This window comes from Corvus kubaryi, unplaced genomic scaffold, assembly GCF_017639235.1.
Source record: "Corvus kubaryi isolate FWS band 111438036 unplaced genomic scaffold, C.kubaryi_AGA036_p1.0 37148, whole genome shotgun sequence".
NCBI classification, from domain to species: domain Eukaryota; kingdom Metazoa; phylum Chordata; class Aves; order Passeriformes; family Corvidae; genus Corvus; species Corvus kubaryi.
This window is the reverse complement of record NW_024581038.1, coordinates 790,373-808,392: the sequence shown is the minus strand read 5'-3', so window position 1 is coordinate 808,392 and position 18,020 is coordinate 790,373. Positions and strand designations below refer to the sequence as shown.

Here is an 18,020-nt window from a genome sequence, read left to right as displayed (position 1 = left end):
TGCCATTCTTCAAGGACCATTACATAAAAAAGAAGCTGAAACAGTTTTTAACCAGATGTCAGTATTTTTAGAGGTCATGCTGCTCTCACAAAACAACTCCTCCTGAAATAAGTGCCTTGGGAAGACATGAAGTCCTTTTTTTTGGTCTGAGCGTGTCTTCTTCAGCCTTACAAACTATACCTAATGCATACTTATTTACTAAAATAGTGAAATAAGACAGTAAGATCTTGAAATGGACTTGTAAGAAGCTCTGCAGAGACCGCTTTGATTTCTACACAGCTCCAGCTTCAAAAGCCTGTGTGGCTTAATAAGCCTCTCTGCCTCCTCTTCCCAGCTTGTGCCTGCACACTGAATGGACTTCAGAACTCCTGCAGCAAAGCCACGTCCTCTACCAGGCTGCTGCAGGCCAGGCCATGACTTATGTGTGCCACAGTTGCATAAAAACCACTGATTTCAGAATCAGTTATATAAGGTGAGGGAGAGAGAACACCTTGAGGAGTGGCAGTGTAGAAAGACCACTGGATTTCGTATTTAATCTGACAGTGTGAAATAAATGGTTATTCAGCATAATGAAATCATTCACTTGTACTCATTTTACCATTACATGGAATTCCAATAGATGTTTCTTTTCTCTGCCTCTTTCATTACACAACATAACGTGTGATGAACAGTCCTGTGTCCATTTTTTTGTCCTCATTGTTTTGCAGTATTTTCGTAAAATGTAGGTGATTTCCTGCATCCAGTCTCTTGGCAACCATGAAAGGCTGTGCAGTCGGCCCGACCCTTACAATCCATTACAAATATTAATTTGCTGCAGCTTCAGGAGCCTTTGCTGTCCAACACACTTCTCTTTCCACAGACCTGGGTCTGCTATGCAAGTATGGAGGTGAAACTTTTAAAGACGAATCACTTGTGGTAAAATGGCGCAGAACAGACGCTTAACAAACTGCTGTAGAGACCCAGGCCTTTGCTGATCCCTGAAGGGTTCATCCTGCTAATTCCCATTAACAGCTAATGGGAGACAAGCACCTGCTGCCCTCACACCTCTGTGTGAAATTTCAGCTGCTGGCACATCTGGATCAGATGGGCTTCTAATTAATGGTAGTCTCCATCTTCTTTGTTATTTGTGAATTTAAGCTTGTCTGAAGGCATGTTTAACATTTCCCTACCACTTGATCACTCCACAGTGTGAACATGTAGATGCTTATTAAGAAGTTGTAGTAGGTCCTTCAGCATAGACAATTTCAGGAGCCCTGAAAAGAATTCCCAGACAGATACTATGAAAAGGCCTGGCAAAATGACTGTCAAGTCAAATTATGCAAATCCAGTATTTTCTAGGAGTCTGCAATTCTTCTGCCAGAAGGAAGTTTGATTATTTAAGAAAACAAAATATAACTAATGACATGTTTTCTTTCTTTATGTCAGTTACAAGCACTATGAGCTGAAGGTTGATTTACTAAGTAGAGATCAGCTAGCCACAAATAAATACAGTCAACATTTATAAAAAAATATCTATCCCTGAACCAACATGAGTTGGTTCTGAGGTCTCATCCTAATCAGGATACTTAGGAAACAGACTTTGTAATTCTTAAATAAGGAATTGATCTGCTTTTAGAAAGGCAAAAGTGGGTCTTTGAATTTAATAATAAATGTGATTTGTTCCAGTTTGCTGTGCTTCTAACATCCCTCCACTGCAGCGGCAAGACTGGAGTTCTCCAAGGAAAATTGCACTGCCTCCCTTCACAGAGAAACACCTGGGCCCATCCCTGGACAAAACAGTCTGGGATGCACAGTTAAATATTTCTGATATTATCCAGTAGAGAGCAAAGACACACCTTAACAATTCCTTTCAGCAGTAACTTAGAACACACGTATGCCCTGACTGTTGGATGCTCCAGTGCGTCTGTTCCAAGAGTCATGCTCTCATCACCTCTCTCAAAAAAGCACACCAAATTGTTTCAAGCTTTACATAATAACAGTGGGTCACTAGAGTTCAGGCAGAGGGGGAGGTAGAAATGTGATCAAAATGGGTGGAACTGTGAGCCACAGCATGTGTGTCATGGGTGGAAAACACTTTTGCAGGTTTGTGGTGTCCATGGAACTGTGGCAGTTCCAGTTAAAGAAGTGAAAACCACGGAAATTTGCTGGAAACAAACTGAGCAAGGGCATCAATAGATATCTCAATGACTATCCACTAAGGAACACCACAAGCAAAATACTGGTTTGGCTTTTTCAGGAGGAATAAAAAAATTGTATTTTATGCTGCCATTTGTGTGTGATAACAGTTGTTCAGTTTTCAGTCGTGCACATTAAAGGCATTGTAAGACATATTATGAGTAGTCTGTGGGAAGGCTGATAAGCTGAAAGAACTCACCTATTTATGTATAAATAGCAGCAGTACTTGGGGGGGTTTCAAGTTCACTTACATGGACTTGCAATAGCACTTACATGAGTGACAAAACACGCAGCAAAAGGAGATTTTTGCAGTGGCTGTGTGCCTGTTTTACAGGACAGACAGGTTGTATGGCTAAAGGTTACACAAGAAATTTTCCCAGTATCTTCCTTTTCTCCATCAGTTTCTTGCTCCTCACTTAAGAACTCTGGGGAGTCTTCAGCGTAGGCTGATCAAAAAATTCTCTTTCCCAGAGTGTCTTCTCTCTTCTAATATTGATCTCTCTTTTACAGCTTTATGCCCCTTTCCCAAGTGGAGTTGCCCTCTTGCTTTCTTACTTGCAGAACAGGGGCCTCTTTTCTGTGGGTAACAGTACTTAAAAAAAAAAAAAAAAAACAATTGTTGAGAATATTGGGAAGTACTTTGCAGTGAATCGTGAGAGTGCATACAGTGTGGGGCTTCAGCCCCACTACTTGGAAGTGCAATAATTTTATTTGGATGTCAGTGCTCTCTGAGTTTTGCTGTCAGAGACCTTACAGTATTAAGGTGAAGAGGGGGATTTCTGTATGTACACCAGTACCCTAGAGTTCATGTGACTGAACTGTACTGCTTACTGCAAAGATTCTCTTTCTTTATACTCAGGACACAATCTTTCATTAATACCTGATTAACTCTGCACCAAACAATTACCCAGTGCCCAAAGAAGATTGCAAGACTTGCTTCCTATTTCTTGAACGTTGAAGAAAGGGATTTTTTGACTGCACAGAATGCCCACAGGTTAAAGAGGAGCAAGGATATGCAGGGATGGGAATTTCTGCAAGGGCAGAACCAGTGTGGACTTGTAGAGCAGGGCAGAATTTAATGGTGTGTCAAGGGATAGATGTTAAGTGCTATGTAATTAATCCATTTAAATGACTGACTTTGAGGAAAAACACACACCCCAGTTTCTTAAGTCCAGCTTGTCAAGACTGATTTAAATTCAGAAGGAATTTTTAAATGGGGCTGAATCAAACACACGATTTGTTTTCTTAATGCTATCATGAATGAGCTTCTGCAGAATTAGGACCTGAGCATATATATCTTTGAACCTTTTCATGTGCAGATTATTGACTAATCCAAAAAAATCTGGTCCAGAAGAAAGCTAAATCTCGGCTCTGCCACAGGCTCTGCTGTGACCTAAAGGCAGTCATTTCATCTCCTCAGCTTTTGTCCCCTCTCTGTAAAATGGTGATAAGAGCATTTTCTTACCTTACAATGGAGGAGTGATGATAAATATTAAGGATTATGGCATGGTTAAATACTGTGGTAATGGAGGCCATTAAGCACTGTAGACTTATTAGCAGCCTTCTATTCAGTGGCTGCCTTTCTGAAGTTATTGAGCATTTTCAATTTTTCCCGAAGTAAATTCAAGGAAATGAGTTAATAAGGATTAATAAATAAACCCTGCAAAATGTTAGTGTTAAACTGCATTGTGTTTTCTGAATGATGTAAAGGGATGTTTTGTATCTTTATCTTAAGTCATCCTGCCTGCTCTTTTTCCCTACTTCCTTCAATGGTTGTAAACCTGAAAACAGGGAGAAAAGGCAAAGGTGCCATTTGCTACAAATAGAACATGGCTACAAAATTCAGACCCACTGAGCTGGGACCCTGGAGTGCTCCTGTTCCAGGAAGTCTACAAGGCAGCAGTGCAGCTGTTCCTTATCCCAGCACCCAGGGAAAGTCTACTGCCTTGCAGGGAGTCCTCCTGTCTCTGACATCCCTGCTTCTGGACAGTTTGACCTTTTCTTGCACTGGGACCTTCTTGCTGTCTGTGCCAGATCATTCCTCGGTCACCAGTTACCACTACTGAGCACCTACAAGTAGAATTTTTCCTGCACGAACAAAGCCAGTTATCCCACTCACATTAAACACATATGAAATAGTTACCATGTGGAAAGGAAAAAGGGAAGGGAGAATGAAAAGAAGTTTCTTGTTGCGTTCTGCTGAGAAGCTGCTTGAAGAAGCGAATACTCAAGATGAGGCACAGGAAGCTGCCACACAAAAATGGTCAGGTCTTCACTGACTGTATGAGCAGTAAAAACTTTGCTCATGTTTTTGGTAATAGCTGACATGTCATCCCTTGGGATATGGTAGGATCTGTTTAGCTGGAGGTCAAATTTCTAATGTCTGCTGTTGCTGTTTCCCTGAGATGGTGGATGTCATGTACAGGATATGATGTGTCCACAATTCAAATCTCTTTTCACAGATATATGCTTTTTTTTTTTTTTTTTTTTTTTTTTCCTCAGAAGAACAAAACACAGAAACTGGAAGTGTGAACAGGATTGGGTTCATTATTGAGGTATCTCAAGGTCAGGTTGGAAGGGGCTTGGAGCAACCTCTTCTAGTGGAAGGTGTCCCTGCCCATGGCAGGCAGACTGGAATGAGTTGAGCTTTAAGGTTTCTTCCCACCCAAATCATACTGGGATCCTGTGATCTGTGATGTTCTAGGTCAATATCAATGTTAGTCAGTCAAGAGCTGTATTTTATGTGCAGGAGGGGCTTTTGTGCAGCACTGAGTCAGCATTTGACACTGGAAAGGTCAAGGTTAGTTGTGCAAATGCTGTCTAGAGACTGCATTTGGCATAAGTGACATTTTCCTCCCATATCAAAATGCTCTATTTTTTGAAAAGCGTTCATGTTTCCGTACGACACCCAAAGAAGGTTAGAAGTTCAGTAAACCTCTTTCTCCCTTTTCCAGTAAGAGGAGAAAAACCAGCTCTCTGTTGCGTCATGTATTCCCTGTGTTTGCCAGCTGGGGCTGGCAACCTGAAGTATTTCTGGGAGCGTTTTTGGGATAGGAAGGGTGGGTCAGATCGCTTTTGACAGCCCAGGTCATATGAGGTGCTGGGACTGAGTTTAAATACCTCTATATCCAAGCATCCTGTAATCTCCAATGTGTTTATCCAGGCATGTCAGGTAGAGTAGTGACAGTGTCATTGCCTTTCTCTGGTGTTAATTAACAAAGCTGAGTTGCCCAGGTTGATCCTATAGCTGCTCAAGGAATTAAATTCAGATGTAAATTAACTCTTGTGTTCTTAGTTATAGAACTGTGTTTGTTTATAGGGAATGTACTCATCAAGATTACTGTAAAGGTCTCTGGGGAATACACAAATAGCAGCGTCTTGCTTTATGTTTGTTAAAAGGAAGATTTATTCTGGGCACGTATGAGGTCTTGAAAATAATACATCTACAAAATGAGATGGTTAATTTTAAAGGTAAAAAATGGGGGATGGAATGTCACAACCACGGCTCCACTGTGACCTTCTTTTAAGTCTGTCTTACCAGTGACAGAGAGGCTGTGAAGACTCCATCCTTAGAGATGTTCAGAAACCATCTGGGCATGGTCCTGGGCAAGCAACTCAAGGTGTCCCTGCTTGAGCAGCGGAGGGTGGACCAATTGACTCCCAAAGATCCCTCCTCACCTCAACCACTTTGGGGTTCTTTGGTCTTTTACTTTCATCAATGACTAACCTGATTTCATTATTTTTTTCCAATTTTAATCCCACTCTTACTCAAATATACAATGGCTTTAATGGCTGGCTGTGTGTGTGCAAGGATGTGCTAGAGGAGTGCATGAATAGCTTCAAGTGTATCTTTGAGATGGAATTCCCAAAATTAATTTTCAGGGGTCTTACAATAATCTCACAGCAACACAGTTTTGATGCAGAAATCCTGGAGGCAAGATACTAAAGCCAAGAGTTGGTTATTCCACTTTTTCCTATGGTGTGGCAAGATAACTTTTATAGTTATAATGACAAAAACAGTTGTATAGTGACAACTTCTGTAACAGTGGCACTAGTGTCCATAAAGAAGATTTTGAATCAGATCCTCTAGTCACAATTTAGAATCATAGGATTTGAGTTGGAAGGAACTTTTTGAGGCCAGCTAGTCCACCCCCTGTGCAATGAGCAGGAACACCTTCCGCTAGACCAGGTTGCTCAAAGCCCAGTCCAACCTGACCTTGAACACTTCCAGGGATGGGGTGTTCATCACCTCTCTGGGCAACTGGTGCCATTTTTTTACCAGCCTCATTGTAAAATCCTTATATCTAATCTGATTCGACCCTCTTTTAGTTTTAAAACCATCACCCCTAAAAAGAAATGGTTATAAATCAATATTACTATTTTTGTTCTGGATGAGGACTGTGATATGAGATTTTCTTTGCAGTGTGGCAGAGGGGGAACAAGAATTAGTAAATCTGCTTATTTTCATGAAGTGAGGCTAGGGACATCTTTACTGAGGTTGTTGTGATGTGTTGCTGAAGCAATGTGGGAAGCTAATGCAGACACTCATGCTCAGTAGCTGGGGATATATACAAAAAATGTGGATTGCTGAGCTTCCAACCAACCCATTTAGGAGCCACAAAGTATGAAAAGAGAGACCAGAAAGGCTCCTTTCAGTTCATATCTGTGATATAAATGAAGCTTCAGACTCAAGCCAGTTTTTTCAAAAGTGGCTGTGGTCAAGTGGGTAAGTCAGGCAGTGCACAGGAACCCCCACAGGTTGCTTGGAGATTTCTGAGTAGACTTCTAAAGCTTTACTCCTAAGAAGCAGCTCCAGGGAAAGGTGAGTCTTCCTCTGGATGTGTCTTCATCTGGGACACAGAGGGTTTGTCTGGATTAGCACAGCACGCACGTTCTTCAGCATGGGCTCGCAGCTGCAGCAGGAAAGTGTTTTGGCTTTAGCTTCCTCTAGGCTTTGTAATAATCCTTCCCACTCCCTGCCACCGAGCACAGGTTTTAGCTGTCGCTGCTGCTGCTGTCTCCTGCCGTGCTGCCCCTCACCCTGCCGCTGCCATCGATCCCCATTGCGCTGACACTCACATGCCCTTTGATAACGTGGAGCTGTCAAAGCTCCCGTCCCCCTGTGCACCACGGCGCGGACCTGCTCCTATCTGAGACGTTCATTAGTGTCGTTTGCCAAAAGGTTTATGTAACAGATGTTGCAAAGCATAGGCACAGAAACACACACACACTCTCACACACACTCACACACCATTATGGCAGGGGTTGTCAGAGTGACGGTGAAGGGAGGATGGTCCACAGGACGAGAGTAGCTCGCAGGCACAGCTGCATCTGTTCAAAAAGCAACTAACGCCTCTCTGTGACTATGCTTTATTTTCAGCTCGTCATCATGGCTGGGACTGTTCTGCTCGCCTACTACTTCGAGTACACCGACACTTTTCAGGTGCATATCCAAGGTTTCTTCTGTCAGGATGGCAATTTGATGAAACCGTACCCTGGGACAGAGGATGAGAGCTTCATTTCCCCTCTTGTGCTGTACTGTGTGCTGGCTTCAACTCCGACAGCGATTGTGAGTATGAGCAATAATTTGAAATCCCCATGACCGCTTCATAAATAATAACAATAGTCCTGTGATATCTTTGTCTCCTCACCTCTCTGTTCAGCTGTAACCGATTTACAGTTAGCTGGATCTCTGTTTTGCCTTAGCCTAATATGATGATCATCAGCCATCTCCAGAAGTAATTATTCTGAGGTAATCACAGTGCAAGACTGAGGGTTAGATCTTGTTAAGCTTTTTACAATAGCTTGCTTACTTCACTGATTAGTTGTGAATTTCCCGGGCTCCAGAGAGGCTCTAATGCAAAGGTTATGTATTACTGGAAATAAGAAAACAGGATAAAGCTGAAGTAAAATCCAGGTCAGATGTGCACCATATCCAGGATTATTTCCTGCGAAGGGCCTTAAAAGGCTTAGATGAGGAGAAAGATGATAAATACAAAGAAAGATGTGACTGCTGTTTCCTTTTTATTTATAATCTCTTTATTTTTAACGTTTTTTAACCTGATTTTCTTCACTATTCAGCCAGTATACTGCAATGTAGCCGTTCTATGCAGATGAAAATATTCAATTAGCTGAGAACATACAATGCCAAACAAATTATTGAGTCATTGGTTAGCAAAGCTTTGGCCCTTTTCCATTTTCCACACAGAAAGTTGTAAATTTCACCAATAGCCCCAGCTTTGTTGAATTTGTAATTACACTGATAAATTCCTGCCAAATTGTGTTTACGGACTTTGTTTCATTTCTTCTCTTTATTTCTTTCCCATTCGTATTTATTTCTTATATTAATTTTGCTTTTCATCTCTTTCAAAAGTTTATTAAAGCTGTACATGATATATTACTTTTGAATGGTGAGTGCTTCACCATAGTCTATTTTAGGCTTTGTTCGGCAGTAATTTTAGTGCATCAAATCATGTTCTTGTCATAGAATGTGGTAAGAAGTGTGAAAGGAATCTGCAGAACAGAGTATAGCTTTTGGTACAGGACACTTTCTGAAAACAACCAGGTGTTTTGAAGTGGATTACATCATGAGTTTATAAAAAACCTCTGCAGTAACAGTGTTCTTTTGTGTATTTGATCTCGTTGCATGTCAAGGCTTTCATTTTACTTTGTGGTGCAGTAATAGATTATTTGAAAATGAAAACAAAACCTAAAACCCCACATTTCTGGAGCTCCCCCATCAATATAGTGGCAGTGTTTAGGGATGTAGCTTTCACAAGTGTTTTTTGTAAAGGTAGATGGAGGGGCACAGCCATGCCTTGATTCCAGAGAAATTACATTAGTGGGAGGTTTGTCCCTTGATTACTGATACAACATTGGGTAATGAGTGCTGCTCTTTATTTCGATCTTCTGTTTAAATCCTTGCTCTGACAAAGTTTGATGCTAACCTTTCAAGTTTTGCTCCACTGGATCAACATGGTTGGTTTGGCTGAGGGAATTTGCAGTAGCAAACTTGATCTCTCTGTGTTGCCTTCATGTGACCGCTGTCCTGACACTGCTTGACATGAGAGCAGTAATTTCTGTTGGAATGGGTGGAACCCAGCAGCAACGAGGTACTAGATCACAGTACTATCTAAATGGGCTTCTGGAGCTATGGAAGATATCCTGGGAATCTGTACAAGCTCCCTCATCTGGGACACAAGCAGCATTAAGTGCAGTCCTGTGTGCATAGGTCTGGGGAGAACTCAAAGCTGTGAGGTGTTACATTGCTTACAAGGCAAAAGGGAGCATCTTTGTGAACTTAATGGAATATCTTTGTGTTTCTGTCATTTGGTTATGACAGTGAGCATGGGGAAAATGAATGCATGTGTTTTATTTCTGAGAGCAGTTTTCAGAAGTGGGTTGGTACTGCTGTTGCTGTGGGTTGGTGCCACTCTATGTGCATTTCCCTTTTAGTGGCAAATAAGTGCAACTGGCCTGGTTTTATGCAATTTCATTCGTTCTTTTTGAAACAGTCTCCTAAGAATATTCTGGGATGACTCCACCACATTCATGCGTGTCCCTAAAGACTAGCTTTCCCTGTTAGGAGGTTACTGCAAAGCAGCCAATTCCCCAGCTGATACTAAACAATCCTTCCAGAGTTCAGCACTGCTGCCTACTCTGCTCCATCCGATGTGATTTATCTACCCACCCGAGAGAAGCACAGAGGCTTAGGAACAGAGCCAGCTCAGTGAAATGAATACTGAACAGTGGCAGAAAGCTTCAAGGGCACTGTTCTCACTGTTCTTTGTTGCCTTAAAGTGAATAGAAAGGGCCACTACCATTTTCACACGAACTTCAGTTTCTTTCCTTCTGTTTCCAGGCTGGAAGTGGCAGCCTACATGTAATCTGTTAAGTGTCCAGTGCTATTAATTTGTGCAAAGGAGTATTTGTTGTCAGATAACGTTGGAATCAGTCAAACTGAACCAGTCCAATCATGAATTAGAAGCTGAATTACGGTGTTGATCTGAAGCAGGAGAAAATTGTTCCAACTTCTCTCTACAATCTGCACTTACCTCTCAAACTTCAAAGAAACCATTCTTCTAGATGGTTTTCCTATTCTGTCATGACTCCTTGGCTTTGGCTTAGCACAGCCATGTTACTACAGTGATTTATTTCTGTAAGGGAAGCCAGGGAATCTCTGCCTGCCTTGGCTGATTCCCCTGTGGCTGCTCAGCAGCAGATGCCAGGAAAACCAAGAGCATCTGACGCAGCTCAGAGCTCTCTCACAGCAGCTTCTTCCCAGCTTCCTCAGGCAGGAATCACCAGGCTCTGCTGGTGATGGCGCTGCCAGAGGGCACAGCCTGCTGTGCCACAGCCTGCTGCCCACCACGCTTCAGCCCTGTGCCAGCACAGCAGGCTGCGTCCTCTGCCAGGGGTGACTTGGCTCCCTCTTCCGGAGTCCTGCCAGGGCTCAGGTCGTGAGGTGGAGAATGACGAACTGGGATACAAAGGAATGAGGCAAAGGTGTGCACAGTGCCCTGTGTAAATGTTTATATTCTGCTGTTTGCACACCATTCTGGAAGAAAAAAAATGCACTTTTTTGGTTTGGTGCAACACTTCGAGGCACTTCTGTTCACAGTGTCTCCAGAACCTTGTGGTGGTCCCAGCCACCTGCCAGTTTGTGAGGAACAATGCAGAGCTGTGGGAAATCTGTCTTCTCTTCATTAGAACTTCAGTATAATTCTTTTAGACAGTTTTACCACAATGTATTAGGCTTTTGAGCACAACAGTAAGACAGTTTCGAGTTTTGAGCAGGCCAGAATATAAATTGTGGATTGCAACCCTTTTGACTGGAAATAAAAAAAGAAACAAAACAACAATGCAATTTTCTTGTCCTGGGAAAGTACTTATAACTATTCTTTGCTATTGTTTTCATTCAACAACAACAACCACCCACTCAAAACCAGAATGAGGTGAGCAATTGAATGCAGATTGAACACACTGAGTTGTATACTTGGAAAATTAAAAGTGAGCTGGCATTGCAACGTTCAGCTGAAGACACTCTTTCATTGCCTTGTATAGTTCTGCAAAAGACAGTATTGATTCCTGGGGGCAGAGAACATCTGTCTAGGTGGTGATGGCAAAGACAAGAGAGTGTCTGAGGGAGCCCTCAGCTGGTCCCTCGTCCTCAGTAATATCAACGATAGTGATGTTATCAGGGAAAACTACTGCCTGCCCAGGCAGGCTTGGGTCTGTGGATCACAGCAGAAATCCTGTGCCCTTGGGAGGGTGTCAAGGCAGACCTCAGCCACATCCTGCCTTCTAAGGCGCCTTTTCTCAATATAAATGTTGCTAATTGTTTGCCACCTGGATTTGACCATGGAGTGTCTCAGCTTCAGAGTGTCAATACTGGGTCCTGAAGGTAGCAGATGGGATGGCAGATTCCTCGTGGTCTGAGGCTAAATGTGGGGGAGATCTAAGGAATTAAGAAACTCACAGCAGTAAGTGAAAGCCAATATAAGCCATGTTCTTAGTGGGGACTGTGGAGAAGAGGGAAACAGACTGTTCAGATCACAAGAGGCAACCCTGCAAGGGACACTGGCTTCAAAAAATGAAATGGATTACAAATTAGGCAGACTTCAACAACGAGGGTAGGCAAACACTGAAGCAGAGGCTGTGGGGTTGTGCTGGCCCTGCTTTTTGACAGGGGTTGGACTGAGGGGCCCCTCTGTGATTCTGTGTCTCCCCATTCTGTGTGATTTGTGAAAATCTTCAGCCACTCCGTGACAGATGAATGGAGACACGAGCTCCCATGTAGAGCCTGAAGAACATCCCTCTCCTGACTGCAGCCATTCTGATACAAATCTCAGAGATACAGTGCAGAACGGCAGAACTGCTTTTGGCCCAGTGGAGGCCAGTGCTGATGAAACACCCTCTGGAACATTTTGCAAAGGTCACCTTTTGGTGAAGAGTGCTGCTTTTCCCAGAGAGAGTGTGTGGAGTCATGCTGAAACTGGCTGATTGGGGTTGAGAGCTCCACAACCCTCATCTGCTGCTATTCTCTGTTTTTCAGTGCTCTGCATGTAGCTTGTCTCACAGCCAGTGCCTTCCTCATATCCACTCCTCCCCTTGGCTGCTGTTTGAATGCTGCAGACTTGATTAATTTGGTTCTTTCTATTTGTGACATTAAAAGCGCAGCCACACGCATCCTTGCACAGGATTTGGGAAATGTCATAGAGCTTGCTGAAACCTGCCCAGAACCAAGAGCAATGATGTCCCAAGATCTAAGTTCAGTTTTGTTTCCTGGAGAGATTTTTGTGTGTTTTAGCATGTCCCTGGGTGGGGTTTCAGTGTAGAAAGTGATGTTAACAAGGACTGACTGTGTCACAAGGGTGCTGTTAGAGTAAACAAGTTGAAGGATTTAAAAGCTCACAGAAATCAGAATAATGTTAATTTAATGCATAGGAAAAACAGACAGGTCATGTCTGCACTTCACATAATTCTCCCTGATATAGGAACTCCATTGTCTTGCTGTGATAAGAAATGACATCACTTGTACTTGTTCATGAAAAGCAGCAGAAGGAAGTGACTTTCCCAGAGAGACAGACTTAAGGCAGTCCCAGGCTGTGGGCACAGTGGTGCATCCTGCATCTCTTCCATGCATCCTGGATGATGCTCCTCCTTTACCTGTGTGGAATTGCAACTGAAATTAAAATGGTGGGAGCTTTCACACAACCCCAGTGTTCACTGAAAGCATGAAAAAATTATAAAAGTAGTGTTATCGTGTCTGTCACGAGTGAGTGAGTGAGTGAGTGAGTGAGTGAGTGAAGGGGAGGCAGGAGGGCTGTGAGGTGCAGCCCCTGCCAGCAGCAGTGGCAGAGCGAGGAGGCAGTCAGGGCAGATCCCACTGGAGAAGACGGATGAGCAGCTTGAGTTGCAGTGAATCTGTAGTGGGTTTTCAAAGGGAGGAAAACAGAGGTGAGACTGGGGCAGCATGACTGGAGCACACGAGGAACCAGATTGTGGCACTACATGCACAGGAGTTTAGAGAAACATGACTAAGGAGAAAGATTTTAGCTACTGGAGGAGAAGTATGTGAAAGCATGGCAGGGGAGTGAGGAAGGGACACAGTCCTCAGCTTTGCTACAGGATTTGAACTGAGGCACAAGGCCAATGTCCTGAATGAGAAAAACTGATAAAAGGAACAAATGGGGTTAAAAGCTGGGCCCATCCGTGGCAGTCAGCGCCATCAGTAGTTACTCTTCAGTTTGGCTCTCCATCCTTGCCCCACTGCACAATTACCACAGGAGGGCAGCTCTAGGATGACGCTGTCTGCAACCTCCTCTTGGCTGTACCACAGACACATTCCTGGATAGTTTTATCGTAGTTTATCCTCACAGAAAGAGGTCTTCTTGAAGTTCACCTCTTTTTTTTTTTTGGGAACAAAGTGGTGCAAATGATCCTTTGTGCGAGCTTATCAGAAAGTGCTGTAGGGGAAAAAAAATACTCCATGTCCCTTTAAAAGCAATAGTTCCACTGTTTTGTTGATTAAACTGATAATTAAATTTACAAATTGTTGGTAATCTGTACAGGAGTGGAGGGAGTATCAGGTGCTAATGCTGTGCTGGGAACTTGAAAGGGGAAGATGAGACATTTCACTGTCTGAAAATGTCAGCTGAAGGACTACTATGGATAAAAGACTGTTGAAGAGGAAAATGGACAGATAATTTTATTATCTGCTGGGTCAGGATGAGCCAGGAAATAAGGAAAGCATGTGCAGCAGAGGGCTTTGAGAGCTGAACATTGAGGGACAAGTATTTGGTGACACTGCCAGTAATTGGAAGGCAGGGAAAATTGTAGAAGTTTTGTCACTGGAGAGGTTGAAATCATCAGAGTAAAAATTACTTCTGGGCAGGTACTTCTAATTCATACTGGGGCTTTGAGTCATCCTTGTATTTTTACCTGCTAGTAATATGAAATGGAATGTGAGCAAGGGTTCTCAAGCAATAATGTTCTCAGTGTAGATGAGCTGCTGTTGCATTCAGGCAAACAAGAACAAAAATACATCCAGAGCACTACCTTTGCTTCCCTATTACCTACACCACGGCAGACTGCAGATCACTTGTGCTTTCAATCCCCAACCTTCAGTGCAATTCTCCTGCCATTTCTACTATCTAATTAAACCGATATGATACTGAAGTTCACTAACCTTGCATTGTTTTCCCAAATGGAAATAAAAGCAGTTTGCTTGCTCTTTTCTTTTTCCACCCATATTTATATACAGAATCTATATTTGGATTTCAGATATAGAACTGATTTGTAACCATTCCTGGAGTGCTGATTCTGTTTTGGCAGCAGCTGAGGCACTCAGTAGTGCCGGTGATTGATTCTGGGAGGTCAGCTGGACAACTTGGCTGGATGTGGACCCCGCATGAATCATGCAGAATCATCAGGTTTTAAATCACGAGAATCAGTGGAGTTACTTGATTTCAGAAATGCCTGGAGAGAAAAAAAAATACAAGTTCTTTGAGAGCTATTCAGACCACATTCAACTGCACACAGATGAACTAGCTTTCAGAATCAGGTGTCCAATTGCCCATTGAAATTTTAGGAAACAGTAAGGCTGACTTTCTAGAGATCCCATATTAAGCACATAAGAACAAATTTCAGCAACTAAATTCAGTGCCAGAGATGACATGACAAGAATCATCTACTTATGTTGAATCACTTTGTATCTCCACACAAACACAACTTTATTGCCATATACATAAATTTTGCATTAAACCAAAGGCAGTATTCACTTTAAAAAAAATCAAATTTTTAACTGTTATGCTGTAGGAAATCTGGGATAACTCTGCTTAAATCAGTGGAATGGAACTGAACAGATTTACAGCCTGGCAAAATTTACTCCTAAATCTAAGTGGAACTAATCTATGCACATGGGAGTTGCGAGGAGTATGCCAGACAGCTAGATTTATGGAAACAAAGATGGGAATTGAAGCAGGAAAATACTCCGTTAACTTCTGATGCAAAGGAAGCTTAAAGATGTATGTATTGTTACAGGAGGACTATTAGTATGTTCTATACCTAAGTCTCTCTTATTTGAAAAGTTTAGGACGTTTTAAAGCCGAGTAGCCCCTGTCTGCATAGAGTAGAATTCCCTCAGGGTGTGAATTGTCTCTCAGTGTGTATGTACAGCCCCGGGCAGACAGAGAGCCAAAGCAGTAATTCAAACTTCTGAACATTATAATAATTCAAATAATAAATGGTTTGAAACAGAGTGTCACTTTCAAACTGCTTTAGTGCGGATGGTCTTTTTCTTAATTCCCAGCCCCGTCGTTAGTGAGCTGAGCTTATTGAACTGCTTGCCAATTCTGTTAAGAGCAGATGGAGTGAAACGGGATAAAGGCAATATTTCAGTGCAGCTCCCATGCATCAGCTCCCCTCCAGATGCCATTATCGACACGCATTTTACAGCTCCACATCTCTCGCCATCAGCGGGTAGAATTATAAAGAGGTTGAGCATACTTGGCTTGAATGTCAATAATCAATAAGGACGCTCATCTGGCTTAATAAGGATAAATTGTTGCCCTTGAAACAACACACCATTCCAGCAGTCAAAGTGAACTAAGGTGACTTATCCTTGACATTTATACTAACTCCAGGTGTCTGTGCCACCCCATGTGTGTCTGTACACAAGCACTTTTGTTATGTATTTCTCTGACTGTTCCCTAACACTATGGATTTCCCTTGTGTATGTCCTGTAATAATGTATTAAATTAATAATTTTGAATGCTCCCCCTTAAAAGCTCATTTATTCCATTTCAGGCAGGCTTTTTTATTTTAAACACTTTAATTGCAAACTCTGTCTTTCTGAAAGGCTCCCAGTTTCCCTTTCTAAAGCCTGCTGACAGAACATGATAGGTGATATTTTCAGAAGTTCCTGCTGTGTGTGGACTATCATTGCCTCTAAAGCCTGTGATTAAATTCTGTCCAGCTTTAGTGAGGGTAGATAGGCCTCAGTGCAACAGAACTAAATTAGTTCTAAGTGCTTAAGAAATAATGATCCTACTCCTGTCGGAAGCAGCTATTACATTTATAAAAAGCATGAATGACCAGATCACACAAAAGTATGCAATACATAAGCACTGCTAACAGCATAAGCAGTGGTTCTCTGGAGACTTCATTTTTGATAAGTCAAACAGGACATTTAGTCAAATCTTGTTCTCACAGCATTTTAATAACAACAGTCCTCGGTCATTACCAACAATCCTTGTCTGTTGTTACCAGCAGTTCTTGGCTGGCTCCATGGCCATCCAGTTATCAGTGTTTGAGACATCCACATTACCCCCTTATCTTCTGGGAACTGAGAGCTCAAAAAGGATCTCACTTTGAACTGTTGTTTAGAGGGTCACAAGAGAGTGGGCTTTAGTTATGGTAATTTTCCACCTTGAGCACAATTCAAGTTGGTAGCTTTTGTGGGAGGTTCAACAACAAAAATATTATTTCACTTGGGCTGTTATTGACAAGAAAAATAAGTTTCCAAGGCTGTTTGTGAAAAAACAGGTGCTCGTTAGACAGCAGGAGCTCCTGGGAGCAATGATTCTGATATGCTCAAGAGGGGCTTAGTCCAGGTGCAGCTCATCAAGGCTAAGGCTTAATGAGCATTTCTCAGCTCATAGGGCAGTCAGGGGAGGGGGGAGAGATGCACCATCACAATCCACCCCATGATTAAAGTCAGCTCCTCTGGGTCTCTGTAACACTGAGTGCAAGAATGAACCCTCTCCTGGGTGGGAGCTGGGTCTGTGTCAGCTCATGCTGAGTAGCCCCACAGTGTAAGTGCAGTGTCCCCAAACACACTACTGTGTAGGACTGTCAGTGGGCTGGAACTAGTCACCCATGTTTTAATGCTTGCTCATATAATTTTTAACCTTCTGTTTCTTTCCCTTTCCCGGCAGATATTTATTGGTGAGATATCCATGTATTTCATAAAGTCTACCCGAGAAACCCTCATTATTCAAGAGAAAACTATTTTGACTGGAGAGTGCTGTTACCTGAACCCACTGCTTCGAAGAATAATACGTTTTATAGGTAAGCATCCTGTGTACTGCAACTTGGACCCTCTTTGAACCAAACCAGAATGAAACACCCCGCCAAAGCACATCACAAAATTAATTAAGCTGTGAAATCTTTGCAGGCATCTTCCACCTTAGAGGGATATTCCCCATAGGATTTGCAAGGTAACTTTCAAAATTTGCCATATCATGCTGGCTGGAGCTGGTTTAGATCATATTCTGCTGAGCTTAATGCTTTTTTGAGACCCTTAAAGAAAGGTTATACCAATCAAATCCTTTTATGAATGAATCCATCACTGCTAGTTTATGTGAGCTACCCATTTTACTTACAAATTGGTCCTCACTAGCTCATCTATTTGGCATTTTTCTTTTCAGCTCTAATTTTAACATCCATAACTCTGCCACATAATGTTCAGCTGAGCACAGCATAAAAAAGCCCAGAGTTCACTTCAAAATAATATTATTATTATTTTCATTGTATTTGCTTTTTCTGAGAGCTTCCATTGAGTTAATTGCTGAGAAATTAAGTTCTGTCATTAAACCACGTAGAGGTTGCTTTACATGGTGCTTGCAAACCGCTTTACCTTCTTCACACTGTTGATTAGTCCCAAGTTCACATGTGGGATGGGATGTCTGGCTGCTGGCATGGGCCAGTGGCTCCTCAGATGGCTCCCTGCTGGCCAAGAGGGGCTTTGCCCACAGAGCATCATGGCACTGCCCTCCTCGTGCACTCTTAGAAGTGAAGCACCCTCACACACTGCCCCTCACAGAGAGCCGAGCCCCAGCTCG

At 42.5% G+C, this 18,020-nt stretch overlaps 1 protein-coding gene across 2 annotated transcripts in view; it reads left to right on the top strand.

Annotated features, from left to right (window-relative positions):
- Window positions 1-18,020, top strand: part of PLPPR1 (phospholipid phosphatase related 1) — a 117,985-nt gene that overhangs the window by 81,080 nt on the left and 18,885 nt on the right. For both annotated transcript variants that reach the window (XM_042021484.1, XM_042021485.1), the window contains exons 3-4: window positions 7,556-7,744; window positions 17,115-17,247. In XM_042021484.1, coding sequence (XP_041877418.1) covers window positions 7,556-7,744; window positions 17,115-17,247 — 322 coding nt within the window. The remainder of the gene's footprint in view (window positions 1-7,555; window positions 7,745-17,114; window positions 17,248-18,020) is intronic.